This window comes from Pyxicephalus adspersus, chromosome 6 (assembly GCF_032062135.1).
Source record: "Pyxicephalus adspersus chromosome 6, UCB_Pads_2.0, whole genome shotgun sequence".
NCBI classification, from domain to species: Eukaryota; Metazoa; Chordata; class Amphibia; order Anura; family Pyxicephalidae; genus Pyxicephalus; species Pyxicephalus adspersus.
The window spans coordinates 37,321,778-37,347,238 of record NC_092863.1 but is presented as its reverse complement, the minus strand read 5'-3'; the positions used below and the strand labels follow the sequence as shown (position 1 = coordinate 37,347,238).

Below are 25,461 nucleotides of genomic sequence, written 5' to 3'. Positions count from 1 at the left end.
TGTTTTACATATATATGACAGGAGGAGCAGGAAGCTTTGGAGATAGAGTTGAAGTTCCTGAGGTAAAAGTTACAAAGTCTGTCTCCTGCTCTCCATGGTCCCCGGCCACAATATACTTCCCAGACTCAGTGCAGCCCTGTGTGTGAGGAGTGTCCCAAGAACCCCCAGACGTGTGCTATGCGGGTCCTCTCCCCTTCTCCCTTCATGCTCCTCTGCCATGGCTCACTCCTCCACCTACCTCCCCCTGGCAGCCCCTCCGCATCTTTCTGTCCGATGTGCTATCACGTGACCGGGGCTTCTCGGCTCTGGAACCAGTCAAGACAGCAGCAGCACATCACCATAAGCACCAGAACCGAGCATGAGTTCCCCGCATGCGCTGTACGGAGCCGAGTGCTCGCTAGTCGATATACGCGTGCGCAACATTCCTTCGCAGCCCAGCCTATCTCCCGTGTCCGTATGTTGGCTGTATGGAGGTAATTCATGTCAGCGGCGAGAAGACGTCACTATGACCCACCCTTCTCTCATTCGCTGAGCGGGACGTGTTTGGTCACATGACTGGTGTCCATGGCAATTGTACACGGACAGAGAACACAGGGAAATAGGTGAAAGAACCAAGAGGAGAGATGAGGATCCTTCCATACCATCAGGAGGGCAAGTGCAGGATTCTACCAAGGGGGAAAGACTGCAGGGCTGGCCTGAGCCTTAATTAATGTTTATCTGAAGATATGAACTTTTTGTGACCAATCATAACTTTAATATAAACTTAAATGACCAAGGATTGAAATGTGAATGAATATTCAGAATATGTTATTTCTTAGAGCCAGGACAGAGGGGTCACATGCAGGACAGGGGGGTCACATGCAGGACAGGGGGGGTCACATCCAGGACAGAGGGGTCACATCCAGGACAGAGGGGTCACATCCAGGTCAGAGGGGTCACATCCAGGATAAAGGGATCACCCAGGACGGAGGGGTCACATCCAGGACGGAGGGGTCACATCCAGGACGGAGGGGTCACATCCAGGACAGAGGGGTCACATCCAGGATAATGGGGTCACATCTATGACAGAGGGATCACATACAGAATAGAGGGGTCACATCCATGATGGGATGGTCAGCCAGGATAGATGGGTCACACCTAGGACAGATGGGTCACCCAAGATAATGGGGTCACATCCATGATGGGAGGGTCAGCCAGGATAGAGGGGTCACACCCAGGATAATGGGGTCACATCCAGGACAGAGGGATCACCCAGGATTGAGGGGGTCACATCCATGATGGGAAGGTCAGCTAGGATAGAGGGATCACACCCATGATGGATTTTTGACCCCTCTCCTACCAACCCATTTTGCTGGCTTAAACCCTGAGCTCTCCATGCTCACCACCATATTCTCTCCCTTCTCTTCAGGGGGAAGGACTAGAATTTAGACTCCTAACATCTCCACCTACAGGTTCACGGCTTTAGCAGCATTTTTCCCCCGACAGCAAGTTTTCCACCCGTGGTCCTGGCCCTTCAGTTCCTAATAGTTGATTATTAGTGAAGTAAAGCCCTTAGTGAAGTAAAGATGTTTCGTTTTTCAAATTGTTCATCATGGGGGAAGAATATAGATACCGGGGTACAGTATTTATGTACCTTCCCCTGTAAAAACAGATACAGCCAGCACCCAAACCATACAATGAGCACATTGTTTTATAAATTTGATGTTATAGATCAGTTTTCATTTTCTTGTTTCTCTAAAGGGTTTTTTGATTTAACAAGAAAAACTGTTAAAATAATTTGAACATTGCATACTGATCTTTGGTTGCACACCAAAGTCATAATCGGTTCTTAATTCTACTTTTCTTTTCTCCTACAGCCAGCTGCTACTGAGAACTGTACAGCAAAACTTAAATCTGGAGAATTTGATGCATAGCTGAAACATTGGTTCCTCATTAAACATGGCGTCAGAGGTCCTCCCTGTGTTCCAGGTGCCTATGCTGGCTTCACCTCAGCAGTCACAATCACCTTTTGACAATGCAGAGAGAGGATTGAAGGCAGGTCAGAAGAATCAGCCAAACTTTGATAGTTTGAAAATGCTGGAACCTGGAAGGAAAAAATTGAGCTCAGTGGAAACCCAGAGGGTGGTGGCAGTGCTGGATGAGACCATCAAAAAGCTTGAACTTGTAAGTCTTTTAGAATATGCTACTGAAAACCTGGAAAGATTTAGTATTGTGTTTGGCTCTGAGCTGACCGGAGCTTTGAGGCAGCATCAGAGACTACAAGCTAACATGCAGAGTCAACTCAGTCGCATGAATGAAGAGGTAACGGAAGAAAAGGACAAAACAAATATGGCAGGAACACTTCACGTGAACTTTACAATGCTTCGTCAAGGAGTTCAAAGCTCAGTGAAGAATATCTTGAGGTTGTTCTTGGCCAACCCTACTGCTAGTAATGCACTGAGATCCGAAGGACACATAAGGGATCAGACTTTCCAGAAACTTATCCAAAGCCTTTCAGAGTTGAGAGGATTTCTTTTTGAGATGCTTCTGACCAGCCCTCTTGAACAGAAGGAAAGAATTCACTTCCTTCAAGAGATCACTCTCCGTGACCATAAGAATCAGGAGACTTTGTCAGCTTTAGAAGAAGAGCTTAATGCAGCTATTCTTGATCGTGACACAGAGGTATGCTATTTTCCTATTCAATTTTTTGCTACATTGCATTCTTGAAACCTGCACGAACAGGCAGGGGAATGCCATAAGGACAAAATTTTATTTTGCAAATGTTGAGTTTTACCTAAAGTGACACTATAACTATATAAGTGTGCAGACAGCCCATTCCTCCAGGCAAGTATACCTACCCCACCACACTGCCTTTCTGCTCCATTGTAGCCCTCCCATATGAAGTACAGCTTCCAGGTATGTGACCTGCCCTATGATAAACTGCTTGGCCAGGTATCATCTTCTTTTTTTAAGCTTCAACGGCAGGGAGCCAGCAATCGAGCATGGATAGGTAAGTGCAAAAGCCTGGGCTGTGGGCTATTTGCAGACACTGTAACTTTACCCCGATTGGGCAACAGGACAGTGACGAAACAACATTGTCTTTTTAAAGCTGAACTCTAATTGAACATATAAAAAAAAACACATACATTAATGCAGTTATGCATTTAGAAAAGTCATGAAATTTATTTTTAACTTCACCTATCATAAAGACTCCTATTTTACCTGCAATGTATGTGCTGTGGCTATCAAACTGGGAAAGGCAGCACCAAAAGCAGGGTCAATAGTCTAGCTTTGATGTTTGGCAGGGCTGTGTGATTCAATTGTGTATTTACCTGAAGATAACTAATATAACAAAATTGTTCTTCATATTGGTTCTCCTGTCTAATCTGCTTAGATATATGGGACTTTACCCAAGATAATTAGTGCTCGCTTTAAAAAAAAAAAAAATAGTACATTACAAGCCACCAGAATGATACAGCAGAATTCTGAGGAGGTTTCATGACCTCCAGCTGCCATGTATATTAATACATATTTTTAGATAAATTTCTACTTTGAGAATTGCAGGCTTCCATAGCTGACTTCCTTTTGAAAATACTATATTCTTGCCTTTCTCAGGCCCCGGTACTTTTAATGCACCAGAACCAACATGTAGTAAAGTAAACATGAAGTGGATGTAAAGTCAGTAGAACCTGGTTGTTAATGCAGAAGATGGGCTGTGCCACATCCAAGTCTGATTTGTCAAGTGAACCAGCATCAAACCTCTTTGGATTTCCCACATATACTAGGATCTGCTTTTTCTTATCTGTTACTCCCATATGATAAGCCATCTTGTACATTCTGCCACACTACAGTAATGGCCCCCAGTCACTACCCTGGTATTTCAACCATTGGCTGATGCATTTCAGGTTAGAGGAGGGCTTTTTTCCTACTGACCTTTCAGTTCTATTCTTATCATTTTTAATGACATCACAGTTGACACAAAAGGATTTCATTTTATACAAGCACCATTGCTTATGCCTGCAGCATGGATTCCAATCATGATTTTGCCCGAGAGCAGTCAAACTCATATATTTTTTCACTGTAAAGACTGAATGTTGTTTGGACTTTCTTAGAATACCCAACACTCCCTTCTGTTTTAAAAAAAATGTCCAAACCTGCTATAAAAATAAAACCACAGCTTGTTTAACTAAGATAAACACATTCTGTCTTGGTACATAAATTTCATATTTCAAAGCAATTAACCTGATTATTAGTTACACTGATGTCTAGATTTCTGTTCCAAAAGCGTTACACTGTTTTTCATGAAATTTTTTTTTTTTAAATTGTAGACCTGTAACTTACAGAAATATGTCTGAACAGGGTTCTAGTAGATATCATGAATATAAAAAATGTTTGAAACACACAATCATGTAAAAAAAAAAAAAAATTACTTTTAATAAAATTAAATAAAAGACACAAAAATCAGCTTAAACAAGAATACATAAATAAATTAAAAATACTGAAAATGCGATAATTCGGTATACTGTATAGTAATAAATTTTTCTATATTTTCTATTATTTTGTATAGGATTGGATGCAGGACTTTGTATTAAATCCAATACAAAATGAGAACAAAATTCAAACTCTCATTTTGTATTGGATTGAATACAAACTCCTGTATCCAATCCAATACAAAATGAGAGTTTGAATTTACCAATTACATACTTTGTATTTATTTTTGAATTATTTTGTATTGGATTGGATACAGGAGTTTGTATTCAATCCAATACAAAATGTGTTTGAATGAGTTTCAATTTGAATTTCCCGCACACGCGCCGACGTCATCGCTGAGGGACACGCACACGCTACGGACGGAGAAGAAGCCGGCCGGCTTCTTCTTCTCCACCGGCCGGCTTCTTATTCTCGGAGAAGGCACCCGACGCTGGAGGATGACGCTGGAACACGACGCTAGATGATCGCAGTGGGACCAGGTAAGTGATCGATAAACCCGAACTTTTCTCACTGTATTTACATACAGTGAGAAAAGTTCGGGTTTATCAATAATTGTAATTTTTTTTAACCCGAACCAAGGTCGGGTTTATCGCTCAGGTGGTTAATAAACAGGATTTATATAGCGCCAACATATTACGCAGCGCTGTACATTAAATAGGGGTTGAAAATGACAGACTAATACAGACAGGAGGACAGGACCCCGCCCTGAAGAGCTCACAATCAAGTAGGTGGGGGAATTTACACATCTAATTTTGTCTTCTTCTTGCATAGATTGCAAAGAAAAATGAGATTATCCGGCAGCTGAAGATAAGTTTACATCAACTGGAGAAAATGTCAGAAAGCCAAGTGAAACGTACAGTGCAGGAAGCAGAGAAGCAACAGAAGGCAGACCGCCGTGCTTCAGAAGGAAAGTGTGTGAAGCTCCATCAGGAATTGCAGCAACTAAGATCGCAGCTTAGTGGTACTATCGCTGAAAACCGTGAGGTGGAGCTAAGCCTCAGAAAGGTATAGTTATATCTTTCATATTGGGCTCTATTTATAAATCATTCTCTGAAATTCACTGGTGGTGAATTCTATAGTCAAATTTTTCTACAGGTCTCCTCTGAGCTGTCACAATAGGAAATAAATAGGAAAGAAATACATTTATTGGCAAACTGAAGAGGGAATAATTTATAAATGGAGCTCATTGTGTTAACTCTATTAAATATATTAAACTATTATTCCAGAAACCTAATAGGCATTAGGCATAATCTAAGCATACTGTAACCTTCCTAATAATTCTTGTGTTTTATTTTGTTTCCAGAAAAAGTATAAAGTTGAAACAGAGATTGAGAACTGGATACAAAAATATGATGCCGATATGGGGGAGAAACAAGTAAGATAAAAATAAAATAGTATTGTTGGTGCACAGAGTATATATTGTATATAAGTAAAGCATAAAAAAAAGATAAAAGTTTTCTTCATTCATTAGGACCGAACTCATCAGGCATAAATAAAAATAAACACTTATGAAATATATACAGTGGTACCTCGGTATAAGTCTGCTTTGGAATAAGTCCAACTTGGTATAAGTCCTGTTTGGACACCAAAAAATTTGCATGGTATACAACCTTTGTGCTAGAACTTGTATGGGTCAAAATGAGTCATAACACCGCTCGCTACCCTTATTTACTTGTCTCGAGACAAAGCCACAACTGCCCACAAGCGTCAGTACGCCAGTTACTACCATTCAGTGAACAACCTGCGCTATAACTCTCTGTGAATGGCATAACATCTCCTCCTCCTCCCTTTTCAGCACCATCCTAGTAGGCACTCAACTATTCTCAGCAAGGTAAAGGGAGGTTGCTAATTGCTTTTGTATTTATGTATTTTAGTATTAAGCAGTGTTTAAATTATTTTATACAGCCCCATCAATGTAAAATATGCCAATAACAATAGGATTTTTTTTCATGGGAATGGATTAATCATTTTCCTTTTATTTATGGGAAAAATTTGTTTGGTATAAGCCTGTTTGGTAGAAGTCCAAGGATCTGGAAATGATTAAGGATTTATACCCAGGTACCACTGTATTAATTAAACATAGAATTTAATGTATTTAAAACACCTTTTACACTAGAAGAGTGACTTGTACTATAATCTAAAAAGATTTCTTGTGTACGCGTGCTGTGGAACAACAAGGAAAAAGTAAAAAAATGAGCTTGTTATTCTGTTTATAACTCTTGTCCAATCACTGGCTGTAGGCAAGGATGTGACCAAGCTGTATTGCTGAACAGCAGTAGGTAAAACACAGGTCACCAGGATGGCCGTGTTGTCAATTGAATTTGCTTGACTATATTAATATTCTAGGAATATAAGACTAGGAATAAAAATCCTTTGACAGGCAAAACCACCCCATATATTTATCTGTTCACCTTTAGTTCAGCTTTCATTTTAGCACAAATTTCACAAACGTAATCAAATAACATTGGGAATACAAGAGGGATATTTATTAGCAGAGATTACTTTTAGAGATAGATGTGTGAGAAATAGTGTAGACCTCTTTAGATTTTGATTTAAAAGCGTTACATGTCCTCTAGAAGTCAATCTTGGCCTGCACCTTCAGTGTCTCTATTGCTCAGTGAGATCTCCTTAATTGGATGGGTCAGGATTACATAAGTCCTGGCCATGCTTCTTTCATGCTTGATGCATTACACTAATTTTAGGAAATGAGCTGAGAACTATCAAACATAGTCTACTTTTTGTCAAAGAATGGCTGGGCATAAAAGCAATTTGGCCCTAAAAGGAATGCTTGGGCCATGTGAATGTTCTTGTTTAGGATACACAAAAAAAGAGGAAGTGGTTTAGTGTTACTTCCTGTATAAATTGTCAGGACCAGTTTATTTTAGTTATGACATTAAAAGGTTTTCTAAGCTGTCCTTATCCTAATCAATTTTTCCTCTATTTGTAGACAGATTGGGGTTTATCATGTTCATGGGTAGTTTTATTGTGCAAAAGGACACTGTCCAGTCTTGAAGTATGTCTCTTCTGTGTTTTCCCAATATTAGACAGAGCTGGAAGAACTAGACGCTGTGTATGAGGAGGAGAAGGCCCAGTTGGCAGAACTAAAGGAGAAGCTGGCAGTCTTTGAGGTGGAGTATGTCCAGATTATGGAAGAAAGGCGTCAGGCTCAGGAAAAGAAGGAAGCTGAATTAAAGGATCTAGCCAACAAAAACCATGCAGCCACCATCCTTCAGGCGCACTGGAAAGGTTATCAGGTCCGCAAAGCAATGAAATCAAAGAAAAAGAAGAAGAAGAAGGGAAAGGGAAAAGGGAAAGGAGCAAGTGGTAAAGGCAAGAAAGGCAAAAAGTGATGAGGAGTAATAAACTATAAAAAAGAATGTTTCTCTTAAGTCCATACCAGCTTGAATATACAGCATATTCTATGTATATGTGATTTTTATTTGATTTTTAAATATTTTTAAACTTTAAAAAAATTAAAGAATAAAATAAGAAATATCCAGTTTACCCCTAACAACAAATGAGTTGCAAATCATTTTAAATTTGAATATCATCTTCTTTTTCATGATATTTACAAAGTAATACGAACAAGGGTTTGTAATATAAAGTATATCACGAAAATCCCTGAAACAAGCATGTTTATGCCAAACAGTTTTAATTCTTACTTTGGAATCAGTGTTCAAAAAAAAAAAAAGGGGGAAGAAGAATGACAGCCCTAGGTTATGCACCACCAAAAACAGCTGACAAAAGCAGAATCTGAATTTCTGTTCTTTTTAGTTGATTTTATACTGCTGAAATGTACTATGGATGGACTGTACTCCGAGTAAAGCATAGGTTAAATGACAGACTGCTTTTGATTTAGCAGAATGCACATAATTTATTACAAGGAGAATTATGGAATATAAATAAGACATTGAAACAGAGCGAGAACACTTTTTGATGAGTACAAAAATGGTGTAAATGAAAAAGAAAACACAAAAACAGATCACTGACAAAATAAATATCAGCATATTCTGTAAAATACATATATAATTTTTCATAATGATATACAAGGAATCTATGAAACTTATGGAGGCACACATTTCATCAAAAGGACACTAAAAAGCAAGGCACTACTTTCTTTTCTTCAATAACAAGGCACAAATAAAAACAAAAATATACAATTTACAATTAGCTTTCTTTTCAGATTATTGGTATTTGCTTTCACCGAACAAGCATCATTTAAATGTGCTACATAATACTTGCAATAATTAGAGTTGCATTTACTATTTACACTACACTTAACATTTAGTTAAAAGTGTAATAAAATCTAATATTTTACAATTGTCACAAGAACATACATGATGGGAAATTTTACAATTAGAGTACCTGTTCTTGTGACAACAGTATTTTGGGATTTTCTGCCACAATGGAGAGATTCCCAGGGATAATGCCACTGACAATAAAATGTATGTTTTTTAGTTCCTTGCAATGCTCCCTGTACTCAGCTGCTGTATAATGTTACTTATTGCATGGCACTTTTCTATTCAGAATAATAATTTAGGTATGCTGATATGTGTCCTACTGATTACTGTAAATGCCAATAAAAAGCACATTTTATAAGCTAAAAAAAAAAAAATAAGGTATTGGGAATACATTACATACCTTTCTCTTTTTTTACTATGCCATTTGCTTCAGAACTGCAAATACAGTTTAAAGTGTAAAATGTAGGCATACAGCTAAACACAAAATTAAAATACTGACTGGTGAAATGAGTTAGTGCTGAAAAAAATGTAGTTCTGTTCAGCTTTTTGCTAATACAAAGTCCTAATTTATTTTTCTCCACTGCATGCAAAACTGTAACTACATACTGAATGTACAAAAGGTGCTCTCCCCTCACTAAACAAGTTCAATTAGATATACAGCCATATGCAATCCGCTAAATCCTAACTGACTTACACCGCTGTCCTTTCTCTTCTGATCCAAAAGCTGATGTACAGGGATTTACATGGTTTGTATGACGGCAGGCTGAGGTATTATAAAATAAAATTAAACATACTTATCAATGAATTTCAAATGAGCCCAGAAGCATCTGAAACCAATTTCAGACTGAAGCAAGGACTTAGTAAGGACTCATAATGATAAAAGACTATTATATCTGCTTACACTTTAAATGACTTCTCAGCAAATTATTCTAACAGTTTATGAACTAGCTGTAAGGATTGTTCCATACACACATAATTTCATATATAGGAGTAACATCATTTCCATGGTGGTCGTTCTGTCATCGAGCTTCTTCTAGCAGTCAGCCTTCCGGAGCAGCTTGCAGATCGCGCTGTGTGCCTTCCAGATGCACTATTGCAACCTCTTGCAGTGGATGTAGGACCAGCTGCTGAAGGGCATCGCCCAGAATCAGAATCACTGTCTGGGGGTTTCCAGAAATTTTCTTTCATCTTCTGTGTCTGTAAAGATTTGCTCTCAGTATCAGGAGGGTGTACTGCTTTGAGCGGATGTTGTTTGGTATTTGGCTTGGAGCTTTGTGGTCGTACTACTGGGGGTGGGCTCCAAAGTAGGGGACGGATGCGGACACTATCTTCTTTCTTTACCCATGGAGCTTCCCAATCACATTCCTCCACCTTTGGTCCAAACAGTGACTCATCACAATATGATGGTGAGCGGCTCTTTACCCTAAATAGGAGGGAGATATAATAAAAGACAAACGTGCCAGTGCTCATGTGATTCCCAGCCCCATCCCAAACTTAAAAATTGATTTGCTCATATTGCAGAAGGGACATCAGTGCTCATACATACACAGTTTAGCTTTTCTGGATCCCTGGATTGATCAGGAAAGTAAGAGAGAATACTGCAGAAGGGACATCACCTGTCCCTCTCTGCAATAATGAACTACCTAAAATGTATATATATGTATGTATATATATATATATATCTCAATGTAAGGAAGCAAGCAATCATATCAAATAAAATGAAATGTTTGGCTGCTTTAGGAGGCAATGCTCACCTATACTGTATTTTCTTTCTAGGCGTTTCTGGCGGAGTACAGCTAGTCCTGCAGGTGATACGACCCTTAGAATCCTTTTCTTCCTCTGGGCGCCACGAAAGTGGCATTTGACCTGGAGAACCTGTGGTCCATTGAAGGGCTGGGTTTACTTTGCCTCCAAAGCTGCCAAACAGGGTCTCATCGACAAAAGAATTAGCAGCCTTAAATCTATAGGCACTTCTAGTCTTTCTTGGAGGAAATGAAGTACGATGTCCCGTAATAGAGAGGTCCAGAGACATATCGACAGCAATCTAAAGACCTTCCGAACCTAAAAATTGTAGAGAAAAGGTCAAAAATATCACCACAAGCCATAATACTTCTGCTTAGTATTTAATAGTTAACGTCATATTCAAAGGAATTTGGCAATATGAACAATTCACCTATACAATATTATGTAACATGTAACAAGTTACTGATTTATAGGAAATTTATGTATATATAATATATGTAAGAGTTTCCTATAAATCTGGCTTATAGCATTTGAAGGGTGGGCCAGTATTTAATAAGCCAAACTCCCAAACTTTTTTTTAGGGGGATGCAAGGTCCACTGCACTCACCTATTAAATGTCAGAGCTCGGTGATTGGCCCAGCACTGACACAGGTGGGGAGAGTTCTCAGCTTTGTGATTGGCCCAGCATTGTCACATGTGGGAAGAAACCTGAGCCCTGTGTAAGCTCGTAGTAGAACGTACAGAGGGTGTCTGTGCTGCCGCCTAGTGGCTGAATGTGGAAGTGAGTGGAAGTTATGGGAGCTGGGAGAGGGAACATTACAGGAAATGTATTTTTCGCTGCATGGATACAGAAAAAGTTCATTGCAATGTCTATATTGTTTCAAATGCAGGTTTAATAGTGGGAAAGCCTGTGGAGACATTATGCACCCCAGGCCTTGCATGAATGAGCCAGCAATGCAGAGCAGCCAAGCAGATAGATTGGGCTGTAGGAGGGCAGCGCAGTCCAGGTAGGGAGAGAACTGTGACAGCTTAGAACACATCGAATCATCTGCTGCCAGCTGTCATGTATAGCCGAATACCTCACATCTTACCTTACAGCTCAGCTCCGGGCTCCCATGACAACACAAACACCTCCAACCTGGGACCGCCCATTCACAATAGGAGGATCTTTCTTCCTGCCCCTCCAGTACTGAGGAAACCGAGCTTCTCCAAGACTTCTGCTACTCCACTACCCTCATCCTTCCTCAACTTCCGACAGCCAGAAGGAAGAATGAAGTCAAACATTATACCTGGAAAGGACGCAAAACACAGCCACCCCCTATATTCTGGTCGCAGTGGTACAATCCTGGAAGTGACGTCCAATCACTTCCGGGTTAGTCTGAGACACGTGTGTGACCTGTCTGAGTGGAGCAGTGTTGGCTCTGGAGGAAGCGGTCAGGGACATTATTGTAGTGCAGAACTGTAAACATGGCTCAGAAGAAGCGGAAGGGGGGCCGGGCACGCAGACTGGCTCAGGACCGAGGAGGAGAGGAGAGTGACACGGGGGAGTTTGATGTTACCACTGGGGTCCCAGAGCAGGATGGAGTGGTGAGATCCCATAGCGCATGGTGGAGGCCATGAACATGTTTACATTGATCTGATCACAGGGCAACCAAGGGGTGTAAATCAGTGTAAAAAATATTTACCTTTAGATATAATAATGTTGGGTTGTATCTCATATTTGTGTGTGAGCCCTGCTGGGGAAATTTCTGCTAACTTCCTGTCCTCTACTTCTAGTGGGAGGAATTATCTCTTTGCTCACACAGTTGTCATTGACCAGGTGCCCCGTTTGGGAAGTATTTCCCCTGTTCCTATTATGGTGACATCTCTTAATGTTTTGGATTCACCATCACTTTTTGTTTTGATGACAGTGGTCATCCCAATAAATGGAGGGTCAGTAAAAATCTAGACAACATTTCAACCTTTGATTTAGATTTAAAAAAATTTTACACCTAAATGCATACCTAAACTCAGATTTTTTGCTTTACATAAAATGTTAGACAACCTTTTAAATTATTAGGTTAAAAATAGAGAGAAAGGGAAGCTATTTTGTCAAAATTTCAATTACTGATAAAATATTACGTTTATTAATACACAAATAAGTTTCTATAAAAGATGTTTAAGAACACATTAAATAATTCTGGTATGCTTGTTTTCTACAAAGTTCCAGTTGCACACAAAACGTCAAATGATCAAGTTTGTCAATTGGGTGTCTGCCCGACGCGTTTCACCTATTTGGCTTCCTCAGAGGATATAGAGAATTGTGCAACAACAGTTAAATCTTCTTAATGTGGTCTAGGCAAGTAAAAGTGAGGTCTGCATATCATGGGTCATTCAAGCATGTAGTATGGGAACTTTTTCCAGTTTTATTCTGTTGTCTTGCTTTAGGCTGCTCTGTCCAGGCCTTGGAGCTAGAGGAGAGGCTATCTCAAAGCCCTGGACAGAGCAGCCTGAAGCAAGACAGAATAAAATGTGAAAAAAGTTCCCATACTACCTGCTTGAATGACCCATGATACGCTGACCTCACTTTTACTTGCCTAGACCACATTATAGAAAATTTAACTGTTGTTGCACCATTCTCCGTATCCCCTGAGGAAGCCAAATAGGCGAAAAGTGTCGGGTAGGAGACCTAATTGGCAAACTTGGTCATTTGACGTTTTGTGTGCAACTGGAACTTTGTAGAAAACAAGCATACTAGAATTGTGTAATGTGTTCCTAAACATCTTTTATAGAAACTTATTTGTGTATTAATAATAATATTAATGTTTTATCAGTAATTGAAATTTTGCCAAAAAAGCCTCTCTTTCTCTCTACTTTTTCCTTAACGATTTTACTATGAGGCATGGCAACTGCCAGAACAATCCGGCTTCCAAGAATGTAAAAAATCCTTGCTGTTGGGGGATACTTTATATAGGTCAACCTTTTAAATTAAAGGAAAAAAAATTGTTTGTTTTGTTTTTTTAAGTGCAAAAAGTTAAAAAAAAAAGTGCAGCGCCACCCCTTTAAATCTTGATTGTTGCGGCAATCAAGACTTCATGGGAGCGCAGAGCCTCCTGCGATACCTACGTCACACATCCCGGGAGGCTCTTGGCTGCTCCTTCTGCACATGCCCTTTCATCAATAGTAAATAAATTACTAATTTTTCGCATGTGCAGTAAGATCAGCAATTTTTTGGCCGATCTTGCGCAGTCCGAGATCAGGTGACACAGGAAGAAAAACCCAGAAGAGAGAAGATGGCAGCGCCTGGTGCTTCCTCAGCTCTGGGCCAAGGACAGATACCAGGACAACGCGGGACCCCATGGAAGAAACGGATCTGTTTAAGTTGTTTGGTTTCAGTCACTATAGAAGTTATGTGGTTACCTTTTTACTTGGATGTTTACATTTAGGGGTAAAAAGCGACCTTATATTAATGCCTAATGTGTGTTTTTTTTTTTCCTTCTATAAAGCACCTCCCATCATTCCCCACCGCAGATGTTGGTTCAGATACAGAACTGGACACCAGACAAATGGTCCGAGCACAGAACAAAAAGAAAAAGAAGTCGGGGGGTTTTCAGTCAATGGGTATGTTTTTGTTGTTAGTATCTAATTAGGTGGAGCATATTCTCTACATTGTGACTGGAATGAACAAACTTCCAGACCAGGCATCATTGAATGGGGATCGGTGTGTTTTTTTTTTTTTTTTTTTTTCAGACATACATTGAACGAGACCCTATTCTTTTTACCCCCACAGTGTAGATCTGGTGAGAGCATAGTATAGTGTGTGTGTGTGTAAGACTTCAGGGCACTGATAGGAAGGGGAGAAATAGAACTCTGTGCATTTTTGTTGTTTATCTGCATAGTACAGTGTAGGATTAGAGCCATTGCAATGTTTTTACCTCTTGCTGTGATTTTGTTGGGAATATTTACTGACTGACTGTTCCTGAGTCAACAGAAAGTGAGAGAAAATCTATCCTTAGGATATGAAAAATCACTCCTGTAGGAGTTTTCTTGGGGAAATTACTGTTCACACTTAGAGGACCTACAGTGTGCGCTACCATTGCTGACCTGGTTATAAAATACTAGCATGCATGGTTGGTGTTCTGATAATCTGCTTTTAATGCCTTCTGAATCACTGATCCAGGATTGAGGATACAGCTCATGTGTTCAGATATTTTTCAAATAGTAACTGCATGTTTATTACAAGTGTGTGTCACAAAATCCAAAAGGAAATTGGCATTCTTACAATGAGTTTTGCATCGACAGTTTACATATCCTCTCCGTACATTACAGGGGTGTTAATCTTTCCTTTCATTATCCTAAACTAAAAATAAATAAATACCGGTACATTTGACTGCAGTTAGAAAAAATGAAATTATATGTGTGCAAAAGTGCTTACTCCTTAAACGATAATGTTTTTTTTTGTTAATAATATATCCCACAGAAATTGTTGCACTTTTGACTTTACAGCAGTGCTTTTTCTTGTGTAGAAAAGGTTTGTCATTCTTATCCTTTACATTTGCTAGGTCTTAGTTATCCTGTGTTTAAGGGTGTGATGAAGAAAGGCTACAAGGTCCCAACACCAATCCAAAGGAAGGTGAGGATATCCCTGTCATCTTGGAGAAAAGATATTACAATTCTGCTGAGGACCAAATGTCATGATGTATTCTATTTTCACTAGGTCATTCCTGTCATTCTTGATGGCAAAGATGTGGTAGCTATGGCACGAACTGGCAGTGGTAAAACTGCTTGTTTCCTCATCCCAATGTTTGAGAAGCTGAAGGCTCACAGTGCTCAAACTGGAGTCCGAGGACTTATTTTATCACCTACCAGAGAACTTGCTCTGCAGACTCTGAAGTTCACCAAAGAGGTATAAGGCCTGATCAAGCAGTGCAATTTATGTTTATTTGCCAGTACTGTGTGTCCCCTCCCCTCTCTTATACAATAGTAACATCATTATTGTTCTTCTCATACAGCTTGGAAAATTTACTGGTTTGAAGACGGCTCTTATTTTGGGTGGAGACAGGTAAATTTTGTGAACTTTATTTTTCACTATATCAGTGGCAGAAGATGTTATTTGCATTTTTAAATCACAAAAGTAATATCAGCTGTTAGACCAGAAAAGGGATCACCAATGTGCCAAAAACCTAACTTTCTCTGCACCTTTTTTAAACTAGTCACACTTTGAGAGGCTATATTTTAAAATTAAGCTATACCCAGCAAGAAGGCCATTATTAGACCCCATCAAGGGATGGCAGTTGATACTGAAGACAGGAAAATTGGTCCTTTAGTAATGTAGTGAAGAGAGGTTAAAAAAAGCATTTGGGGAGGAAGGCTTTCTAGTTATAATAGTGTGAGTATATTGTATCTTCTGATCAAGTCCATACTTTTCTTCTTGTACAGCTTTTGCAGGCTACTCTCCTGTACTAAAACTTTTAATTTGGTGAGCTTCTCACAGTGTGCATTAGAACCTGCTGCAAGTCAGATAAAATCCACTTAATTTTCTGGTCCAGAATCATCTAGGACTGGGGTCCCCAAGCCCCGGTCTGCGGCCCACCTGTCAGACGGCTGAAGGAGAAGGACCTCGTTGGGGGGAGGGGGTTTCATACCGGCCAGAGCTGTAGACCACAGACTTAGGACCGTGGGCAGGTTGTCAGACCTGCAATGAGAGAGTGGGCGGGCTCTGGCATCATGACGTCACTCTAGGGGAAGTTTCTGTGAAATCTAGGGGAAGTTTCTGTGAAATCAGTGATCTGCAAGCTCTTAAAGGTTTGGACCACTGATCTAGGATCAACAATCTCTTGTCCCCAGCCGTACTGTCCATTTGGTTTCATTAAGCTATGTACAGCATTCTGGACCCTCTCACCAGCCATGATCAACCTGCATTTTAAAGAGAAGCTTAAAGACCAAGTGATGAACTCACTGGGTCTAAGATAAGTTAAATAATGATTAAAGTTTTATTTTATAGTTAGCATGTTGAGGGCTCAACAAGGGATGCAAAACATAAGCAGATTCAACTTCAGCTTTAAGGCAGAATATTTAAAATCTAAAATTTGACAGTTTCACGTTTAGTAGATTGTACTTCTAAGAGTTAATCCATAATACATTCAACAGTATCGTTGCTATATAACTTCAATACAATATTGTATATTTTCCTGTAGGATGGAAGATCAGTTTGCTGCGCTACATGAAAACCCCGATATGTGAGTAATTTTTATTGTTCTTATGTTTCTCAAACATCACATTGGACTTCCTGATATTTGTGAACCTAACATGTATTTTTATTTCTGCAGAATCATTGCCACCCCTGGGCGTCTGATGCATGTAGCAGTGGAAATGAATCTTAAATTACGTAGTGTTGAGTATGTGGTCTTTGATGAAGCAGACAGGTAAGTTGCTGTTTTTTGGGGGTTTTTTTCTTCAGATAACCTGCACTGCTTGTTGCTCGCTCACTGCCTTTTGTTTTTACTTGTCAAAGACTCTTTGAAATGGGGTTTGCTGAGCAACTACAAGAGATCATTGCCCGTCTTCCAGAAACACGCCAGACCTTGCTTTTCTCAGCCACTCTACCCAAGATGCTTCTAGAGTTTGCCCGTGCAGGTGAGATGGATAAATCTACTGCACTAACACCGAGACATTGATTGGTGATATAAGGAACTTGAAGATCTTTGAAGTTTAAGCCTAGTTTATAGTTGATTGGATTTTTGAGTATGTTGCTTATGCTTTGTGAGCTATACATCTAGTTTGACAAGCAATCCAGCATTTTATCTTAGATTTTGGAAATGTGATATAGCCAACAATATCACCCCTCCATTTTTTGCACATTACTACTACAATGTTTTTCTTTTACTTTTTTCTTAAGAAGGTCAAGTTATTATGTCATAGGAGATTGTAAGAAAATAGCTTGTTTAACTAACAATATCCAGGCATTGCCTCTTATACGGAGTTTTTTTTTCTTACTCCTTCCTATAAGAATGCAATGTGATTTGTACTGGCCTCAAGATAATTGATAACCTGTTTCTGACTCTCAGTGGATTGAGTTCTTTAGATGAGCAACATTTTTGATAGCAGATGTTCTAGCTGCTTGGTTAAAAGTTTTTTTTTTTTTTTTTTTGTATGTGTCATCTAAAGGCAAGAGTAGCATTGTTGGCATCCAAAATCATACATATGAGACCTAAATCACATGAGGTCTGCTGTGTGTTCCAGTTTTGAAGTATTTTACTGTCACCATGATAAGTATTGTAACTGAGTATTTTTTTTTCACTCTCATTGTAGGTCTTACTGAACCTGTGCTAGTCCGTCTGGATGTTGACACAAAGCTAAGTGATCAGTTAAAGGTAAAATGATGGCATAAAATATATAGAGTTTGGTGTTTCTAGTCAAGCTGGCTGTTACTGAAACTTTTTTTTTTTTCTTCTATCTAAGCTGGCATTTTTTCATGTGCGGGCTGAAGATAAACCGGCTGTGCTTCTACATCTTTTACGCTGCATTGTTAAGCCTCAGGAACAAACGGTGATCTTTGTGGCCACTAAACATCATGCTGAGTATCTGAAGGAGGTCAGTGAAAAGCAAGTCTATGTGTTTCCAAAACTGTAAAGAATATTTTCAATTGCGGTACAAATATGTGTAGATAAAACATAGAAATGGAAAAGGTTTTTTTTTTTGTTTTTGGGTATACATTGAAGAATAACTGTTATTTCCCAAACATTTGTACTTGTCTCTGCAGCCAAATAAAAAAAACCAATAATATTGCTTGACTCTTTTTTGGCTCCATCCTTGATGTAAACAATTAGTTCCTGGCTACCGTGCCCTTTTTGGACAGTAGATTTGCTCTGCTTTGAACTCGATGAGTAGTCTATCTTTCGTGACTGTTTTCAAAGCACAGCAGTATGTTCTCAGAGCCAGACGGCTACAGGCAAGATTGCTGGAAGCAGGATTTTTCTGCAATAAAGGTAGCCCATTACTTTGACGTTTTTTTACATGAAGCTGAGACAAGCACAGATGTTCATTTTTACTGAAAATGCAGTTATGCTTTAAAGCACGACTAAACTCATATTTAAACAAGACATATTCTTAAAGCAATCATGGTAAATAGTGTTATTTATTAATATTATTATTAACAGGTATTTATATAGCACCCACATATTAGGAACAAATGATTTTAAAGAAACCCATCCCAGGTCTATTATGTGCTGTAATGTAGCGCTGCTAGGAAATGAAATCTGGTATACATCCTTCACACTTTGGGTCTTTCATTGACGCATCTGATTGATTCCCCCACATGCAGAGTTGACAAATGTGAGAAAATAGATTTATTGTGCAGTGTACCAACACATGTGGCCCTTGATATTCTGTCCACCACTATTATACACTATTTATATTTACTTAATAACCTGATTTCTATTAAAATTTGCCTCAATCGTTGGTTTAGTTGGGCATAAAGAGTGAAATGTTGGTCAGGACCTGGATGATCAATACAATTAGTAGGGTGGATTAGAGTGAGGCAAAAACAATACATTTACATTGTTTGTGCAAGTTTTTTATTGATTGTATAATATAGTTTATCAGTCCCATTGTGTTTTTAAAATTGATCAGATAGCAGCCAAAATAAAACTTTATTTTTAGAAATATTGATGTTTAGTTTAGGATAATGATTTTAACAGTAGCCAAAAAATGCTGGTTATTAATTTCCAGCTTTAGTGGTTTACTAGTTTAAATGATGTATTCTGTAAATTGCTGTAAAAATATTGCCAACTATAGCTAAAGAGGCTATAGCTGAATGGTTTTACTTTCCTTTTGCAACAGCAAATCTTTCTAGCATGGTTACCTGTTTGTAACAAGTTCCTTTTTTTCTGCTATCTAGATGCTTGACATGCAGGGTATCCCATGTTCCCATATATACAGTGCTCTTGATCAGACTGCCAGAAAGATTAACCTGGGTTTGTTCCTGCATGGAAAAGTACGCTCTTTATTGGTCACAGATGTAGCAGCTCGTGGTATTGATATACCTATGCTTGACAATGTCATCAATTATAACTTCCCTCCCAAAGCCAAACTTTTCCTGCACCGTGTTGGTAAGGATGTAATTAAATCTGCTCATTAATGCATTTGGGAATAAAAGTGTCTTCTAATTTTTGTGGTAATTGTATGCCTTTCTTCTTTAATTAGGTCGTGTGGCAAGAGCGGGTCGTAGTGGCACAGCTTATTCTCTTGTAGCTCCTGATGAAACACCCTTTGTGTATGATCTTCACCTCTTTCTGGGAAGACCTTTGAAACTGGCAGGAGAGACACAGGCTGATTCAGGTACATTGTAAAATTCTGCTAGCGATATTGGAGATCCTTAAGGATTGAAAAAAGTTTTGGGTTCATGTAGTTTCTCTTTACAGATCAAAATGCAGATGGTGTTTTGGGACGAGTCCCACAAAGTTTAATAGATGATGAAGATGCACTGCTGATCACAGATCATGAGAGGTCTTTAGAGCTGCAGAACTTGCATCAGACATCTGAGAATGCTTACAAACAGTACTGCAAATCCAGACCAGCTCCGGCTCCAGAGTCTGTAAAACGTGTCAAAGAAGCCAATTACAACCTGTTGGGTGTGCACCCCTTGTTCTGTGAGTGACCTTAATGCTCCCCTTGATCTCTCTCATCTTCTTAAATGTTAACCATACATATGCATTCTGTCCTTATGTATTTTTATGCTAACTTGTCCTTTAATTATTCTCTCTTATTCAACTAAATGCATTCCTTATGTTTGTTCATTTTCAGGGTCTCGTCTTGGTGGAGAAGAAATGCAAAGACTGAAGATTGTGGACAGCATTAAATCTTATAAGTCAAAAGCGGTTAGTTTGTGTTACACTTTAACAGTAGGCCTTTGCTTGAGCTTTAAAAATGACCTATCCAGAGAGAGAAATATGTATGAGCAGTTATTGGTGATTTTGTGCAAACATATAGGTCATTAGGCTGTCATTTGTTTTTTTTTTCTTTATTGATTAGTCACTGACCCAAAATGAGCTTGTGTGTATCGGGCATCCCCATACCTGACATGCACTCATGTGTTTCAAGCAACTTGCCATATAGGAAGAATCAGGGTAACAGACAAAAGTGTAATCTCTCAAAATCAAGGCAGCAATGACAACTGCTATCTTCTCATTCTTCTCTTTCTTCCATGTTTTCGTTTCCATGTAAGCTACCGGTAGAAGATTTATTCTTTTTATGTTTTTTGATTAAATGGGGGGGGGGGGGTTAGAACTTAAAGCCTTTTAGGCTGCTTGAACACTGAAGCTTTTTGTTTTTGGTGCAGTGGAATTGTGGCCTGAAACACACTGAAAATATTGCCCTGCTAATGGGGGAATCCATTGTGTTATCTGTAGTCTATCATATTGTATATCTTCATTTATCAATCGTTTTATTTCCACATAATTTTGTCTCCAGACGATTTTTGAAATTAATGCCACTAATAAGACACTTGCTAGCGAAGTGATGCGTGCCAAAAGGAACCGGGATTGTGGGGTCATTTCCAAGTTCCAGCGTTTGCAGCAAGAGAAAGCAAACAGTGCAGCGCAATGCACAGCCAATGTTACACCTGATCTGCCAACCAGCCAAGATAGTGTTGAAGAGAATGTGGAGGTAACTGATAAAGTTATAAAATTTAACACTAAACAGCTTTCTATGAAGTATTTACCTTCACATTCTGTATAAATCTTTACCAGGAAGTTTTCTCACAAGTTCTTGGTAAAAGGAAAAGGTCAGATAAAGCAGACCCTGAAAGCAGCAAGAAGAAGAAAGTTGGAGCTTCTCAGGATGCAGAGTATTACATCCCATACAGACCAAAAGACTTTGAAAGTGAAAAAGGGTAAGAAACATAACTGCATTTAGACTAAAGCCAGACATATGCAAAGCGAACTTTCCTCACCATGTATTAATGAGTGATAAATATCTACCTTTTAATGATGTTATATTTTGTTTTTTCTTCGTGATATTGTACTAGGCTGACATGTGAACATGACATTTGAAAATAAATAATTAAAAAAAATATCTTTTACACCATCAGCCTACTAATTCAGGATAAAATAACAAAAGCCTGTTTCCATAGGGTCCAAAAGGGGGTAACTTTATTTGCTGTGACCATTATGTATTTTTGATTGGCCTGAACGCATCCTCCTAGGAATAGTTGGCTTGATTTTCCATACTTATTTCAAATTACGCTTGTCTCCGTTAATTCCAGCTACTGATGCTTTTTAGAATTTATTCAGGTGGAATGGCACAGGCCTCTACAGCAGGTTCACTTTACCATTTGTTTTCATTCTAGGAGGATTACCAGGGATATTTTGATAGACCTAAATGTTTGTATTTGTTATCATTTATTTTATTATAGGCTGAGCATCGGAGGAAGCAGCTTTGAGCAGGCAGCAGCAGGGGCAGTTCTGGATTTGCTAGGGGACCAGACAGAAGATCTTCGCAAAAACAAGAATGTCCTGAAGTGGTGAGTTTACAGTGAAGAGGATGGCATTTCTTGTAGTAATTAATTAAACTATCGTGACTCCTTACGGACTTTGAAAAATTTACAAAAACCGATTAACCCCCCTAATACAAACTTACTAATAAGGCTAGGGTTTATTAGTAAATTTGTACTCCTTGGAAAGAATCAGCTAAACAATCAAAGTGTATTCATAATGCGTTGAAGCTGTTGGAATACCTAAGTAGGAAAGGTTTCCACTGGGTAGTCTATTGAGTGCTTTATCTCTAACAAGTATCTGGTTCTACATTTTTGTATTATATTTTTATGTATGGTTCGCAAATAAAATTTAATGTGGTTTTATACCTTATTCTTATGTAATTATATATACCTGACCTTAAAAGTCCCCACAAAACTCGAGGGGAAAACCATAGTTTTTTTGTATTCGTGCCATATTGGAATGTGGTCAGGGATGATTTAAGTCCTGAAAGGTACACATCTTATGTATTTACAAAACCTAACAAAAATATTACATTAGTAACGCTAAGTGATCTATCAATTCTGCCTTTTATTTGATTTATTTATTTTGATAGTATAAAACTGTGTTTTGACAGACTTGCTACTCTTTCAGTAAAATATTCCCTAATGTTAGTTTGAGGTTATATCCCCATGTTCTTATCTTGGTTTCATATTAAACAAACAGCCCTCTTGACCTTATTTACACCCTTAATGCCCCCCCCCCTTCTTTACCGTAGACTGTACAAGTTAAGCTGCGTACACACTTGCAATTTTTGTCGTTGGAAAGGATCTTTCACGATCCTTTCCAACGACAAGGGAGTGCACGATGCATGAACGGTGCTGTACATACAGCACCGTTCATGCTCTATGGAGAGGGGAGGGGGAGAGCGACGGAGCGGCACCCTGCTGCGCGCTCTCCCCTTCACTTTCATTACGATCGGCTGTCGTCCATCGTCCGTGGATCCGGCAGGTCGGTCGTCCGGACGATGGACGACACCGACTGTACACACGGCAGATTTGACGTGTGTACGTAGCTTTAGGTTCCTGCAGTCTTTCGATATGTTTTATCACTCAGACCCTATTCAATTTTTGAGCAAAGAAATCACACATGATAATGTGTATTATACATTGTGTACAATATCGAAAGAAATAAATTTCCTTTAATGAATTTGCTTAAAAAAACTATACAACAAAACAATATTTTGCATTTATAATTGAGCACTGCTAATATTAAAGTCTAAAAGCAGAACAATTGGTGGCTGTGTATATATGTGTTTTGCTTCTCTGTTTAGGGATCGTAAGAAAAAGAAGTTTGTGGGAAGTGGAGGACATGAGGATAAGAAGAAAGTAAGGACAGAGAGTGGACGCCTTATCAGCAGCTCTTATAAGAAAAATATGTATCCTTTTTGTGGATTTTTTTATTGAGAAAATATCAAAGATCGTTAAATCTACTCTTCTAAATAGATTTACCTGTGTTTTTTGGTGGTTAAATATAGCAATAATAAACTAAATTGCTTTGATAAATTAAGATACCCCCTGGGATGATCTTTTCATATGTCTGTAGTCTGTTGTATGGGTTTACTACTTCCAGGAACTACTAATCACATCTAATCTTGCAATAAATCCAATGCTAAGATTTGTTTCTGCCCACAACACTTGTACTATGTAGTATATGAGGTGCATCTAGCAGTTTTCCTCTTTGCCATTAGATGCTTTCTTTTAAAGTGTATTCCAGTGGAGATTTGCAGTACTAAGTCTGGATAATGTCTTGCAAAAGTTTGGAAAAACCCTAACTCTTCTCTATAACTTCTTTCTGAAGTAGTAATTTCAGCTTATGTATTTACATAAGTGTGTAACAAGCTTCCATCTTCAACTTAATGTGCTTCGAGTCCTTGACATTGTGTAGATATGAGGACTGGAAGAAAAAGTACAAGATTGACGATCAGGACTCAGAAGAAGAAGAAGGAAAGGAGATGGGAAGGACACATAGGAAGGGAAGAGGTAAGTGTTAAGCCATAGTATATCAGGCACATAATTTAAGAGTAGATTTAACTATTATTATCCTTAAAGGAGAATATAACATTACCAAAAATTATAACAAGCTTTTATTCAAGAAGGACCATCTGCTGATATAAAATATAGGATTTGTTTTTATTTTCTTTTAATCCACCATGTTATAGAGATAAACAGACAAACATACTTGAGATCCATATTTATCACAACCATTGCTTCCTCCATAGATACAGTGAACCTTATGTTGCCACAGAGTCAGCGAGTGTTATTCACTGGATTACCTGGTACAAATATAGGGAAATCACCAGCAACAAGTGAATACAGCCACCACATTTAGGGACTAGTAGGCTACATTATAACAAAAAAGGTTTGCTTTTAGGGTTAGATACATTTTAAGGGGGGAGGGGGGGACATGTTGGGAACCCAGATGCAGGCAGTAAGTATACCTAGTTACAGTAAAGATTATAGAGGGACTGTCAGAACAGAATAAGTAACTTGGTAAAAGCAAAGATATATGTTGGACTAGGACACTGTGAAGGCCAAAACTGGACTCTTAAGTCTTCTGAATGAATAGTTTGAATGGCTGATATTGCTCTGTGTGTTTGCCATGTGTTGATGGGCCAGTTCATAATATCCTAATTCTAAAATGCAGCTGCACCAACCATGTGAACTAAACTCCCCAAAATATCAAATGTACTACTTTAATTTTTTTTTTTTTGCATTGGCAACAGGTGGACGTGGCGGATCTCGAAGCTTGCCCCGTACAGGGACACATGGTCCCCGTGGTAAAATCCGCTCTGAATTGCGCACCAAACAGCAGATTCTTAAGAATAGAAAATCGGAGGAGAAGCAGCGCTTCTTACAAAGTGGAGGAATGAAAAAGATGAAAAATCATACAAAGAAGAGAGTGCAGGAGATGAGGAAATCAGCTTTTGGAAGAGGGAAGAGCAATGGGTTTAAGAAAGGAAAGATGAAGAAAAGATCTTGATAATTCTCAGCAGGATGATGGGCTCTGGTAATGCTGACCAGGAAACCCTATAGCTCATTTGAAATATACTTGCTTGCTGTGCAAAGGAACACTACATTAGTCTGTATTGGACAGGCGGTTTATGGATTCCTGATACACAGCTTGAGCATTTTCAACTTTGCTCAATTACCAGACAGAAGCCTAGCAAGTTTAACTTCAGAGTTAGAAGATTTATTTATCATTTGGATAAAAGTAGTCTTTATTATGTGCTAATTCTTCTGTGTCTACTGAGCAAAGGAGACCAAACACAAAGGACTGCACTGCAGACACTTCTCCATCAGGACTGCACACTTCTATTGTGAATTTATCTGAACTTTAATAAATATGTTGGCTACTTTTTCTGAATTGTGAAAATTGTCATTTCAGAATTGTATTACTCATTTTCTATAATAGTCTGGGGTTACAGTTTGATTTAACATCACAAATAATACTGCAACAGGTAACCTTCTAGACTAACAGTACTGCATAATATATGT

General features: G+C 38.8%; 4 protein-coding genes across 7 annotated transcripts in view; 2 read left to right on the top strand and 2 right to left on the bottom strand.

Annotated features, from left to right (window-relative positions):
* TPCN1 (two pore segment channel 1) overlaps positions 1 to 377 on the bottom strand; it is a 33,980-nt gene extending 33,603 nt beyond the window's left edge. For all 3 annotated transcript variants that reach the window (XM_072415317.1, XM_072415318.1, XM_072415319.1), the window contains exon 1: positions 239 to 377. The gene's annotated coding sequence lies outside the window, so the exon portion shown is untranslated. The remainder of the gene's footprint in view (positions 1 to 238) is intronic.
* Positions 378 to 433: 56 nt separating this feature from the next.
* On the top strand, positions 434 to 8,259 carry IQCD (IQ motif containing D). Of its 2 annotated transcripts, none has more exons than XM_072415321.1 (5): positions 434 to 473; positions 1,857 to 2,661; positions 5,242 to 5,475; positions 5,774 to 5,845; positions 7,515 to 8,259. In XM_072415321.1, exons 2-5 carry the CDS (start codon positions 1,939 to 1,941, stop codon positions 7,818 to 7,820), a joined length of 1,335 nt encoding a protein of 444 aa, XP_072271422.1. In that variant the 5' UTR covers positions 434 to 473; positions 1,857 to 1,938; the 3' UTR covers positions 7,821 to 8,259. The 2 variants fall into 2 exon arrangements, with proteins under 2 accessions (XP_072271422.1, XP_072271421.1); XM_072415320.1 differs by lacking the exon at positions 434 to 473 and adding an exon at positions 541 to 651.
* Positions 8,260 to 8,298: 39 nt separating this feature from the next.
* Positions 8,299 to 11,792, bottom strand: RITA1 (RBPJ interacting and tubulin associated 1). The gene is made up of 3 exons (XM_072415324.1): positions 11,546 to 11,792; positions 10,466 to 10,772; positions 8,299 to 10,134 (listed from the first exon to the last, which is right to left on the bottom strand). The coding sequence occupies exons 2-3, from the start codon at positions 10,741 to 10,743 to the stop codon at positions 9,708 to 9,710; spliced, it is 705 nt and encodes a 234-aa protein (XP_072271425.1). The 5' UTR covers positions 10,744 to 10,772; positions 11,546 to 11,792; the 3' UTR covers positions 8,299 to 9,707.
* Positions 11,793 to 11,809: 17 nt separating this feature from the next.
* On the top strand, positions 11,810 to 25,324 carry DDX54 (DEAD-box helicase 54). The gene is made up of 20 exons (XM_072415315.1): positions 11,810 to 12,041; positions 13,940 to 14,054; positions 14,996 to 15,066; positions 15,151 to 15,339; positions 15,446 to 15,495; positions 16,631 to 16,672; positions 16,763 to 16,858; positions 16,948 to 17,069; positions 17,745 to 17,806; positions 17,895 to 18,026; positions 19,333 to 19,543; positions 19,638 to 19,772; positions 19,856 to 20,083; positions 20,238 to 20,311; positions 20,904 to 21,098; positions 21,182 to 21,324; positions 21,847 to 21,954; positions 23,238 to 23,342; positions 23,852 to 23,946; positions 24,690 to 25,324. The coding sequence occupies exons 1-20, from the start codon at positions 11,922 to 11,924 to the stop codon at positions 24,944 to 24,946; spliced, it is 2,550 nt and encodes an 849-aa protein (XP_072271416.1). The 5' UTR covers positions 11,810 to 11,921; the 3' UTR covers positions 24,947 to 25,324.
* Positions 25,325 to 25,461: the final 137 nt, after the last annotated feature.

Bases quoted from the DNA above. Each gene is read 5' to 3' on its own strand.
- DDX54 (XM_072415315.1), top strand. From the start codon at position 11,922: ATGGCTCAGAAGAAGCGGAAGGGGGGCCGGGCACGCAGACTGGCTCAG. The intron at 15,340-15,445 runs GTATAAGGCCTG...CTTCTCATACAG, and splicing joins CTCTGAAGTTCACCAAAGAG to CTTGGAAAATTTACTGGTTT. The intron at 17,070-17,744 runs GTGAGATGGATA...CTCTCATTGTAG, and splicing joins TCTAGAGTTTGCCCGTGCAG to GTCTTACTGAACCTGTGCTA.
- RITA1 (XM_072415324.1), bottom strand. From the start codon at position 10,743: ATGTCTCTGGACCTCTCTATTACGGGACATCGTACTTCATTTCCTCCA. The intron at 10,135-10,465 runs GTGAGCATTGCC...CCTCCTATTTAG, and splicing joins AGAAAGAAAATACAGTATAG to GGTAAAGAGCCGCTCACCAT.
- IQCD (XM_072415321.1), top strand. From the start codon at position 1,939: ATGGCGTCAGAGGTCCTCCCTGTGTTCCAGGTGCCTATGCTGGCTTCA. The intron at 5,476-5,773 runs GTATAGTTATAT...TTTTGTTTCCAG, and splicing joins TGGAGCTAAGCCTCAGAAAG to AAAAAGTATAAAGTTGAAAC. The intron at 5,846-7,514 runs GTAAGATAAAAA...TCCCAATATTAG, and splicing joins CCGATATGGGGGAGAAACAA to ACAGAGCTGGAAGAACTAGA.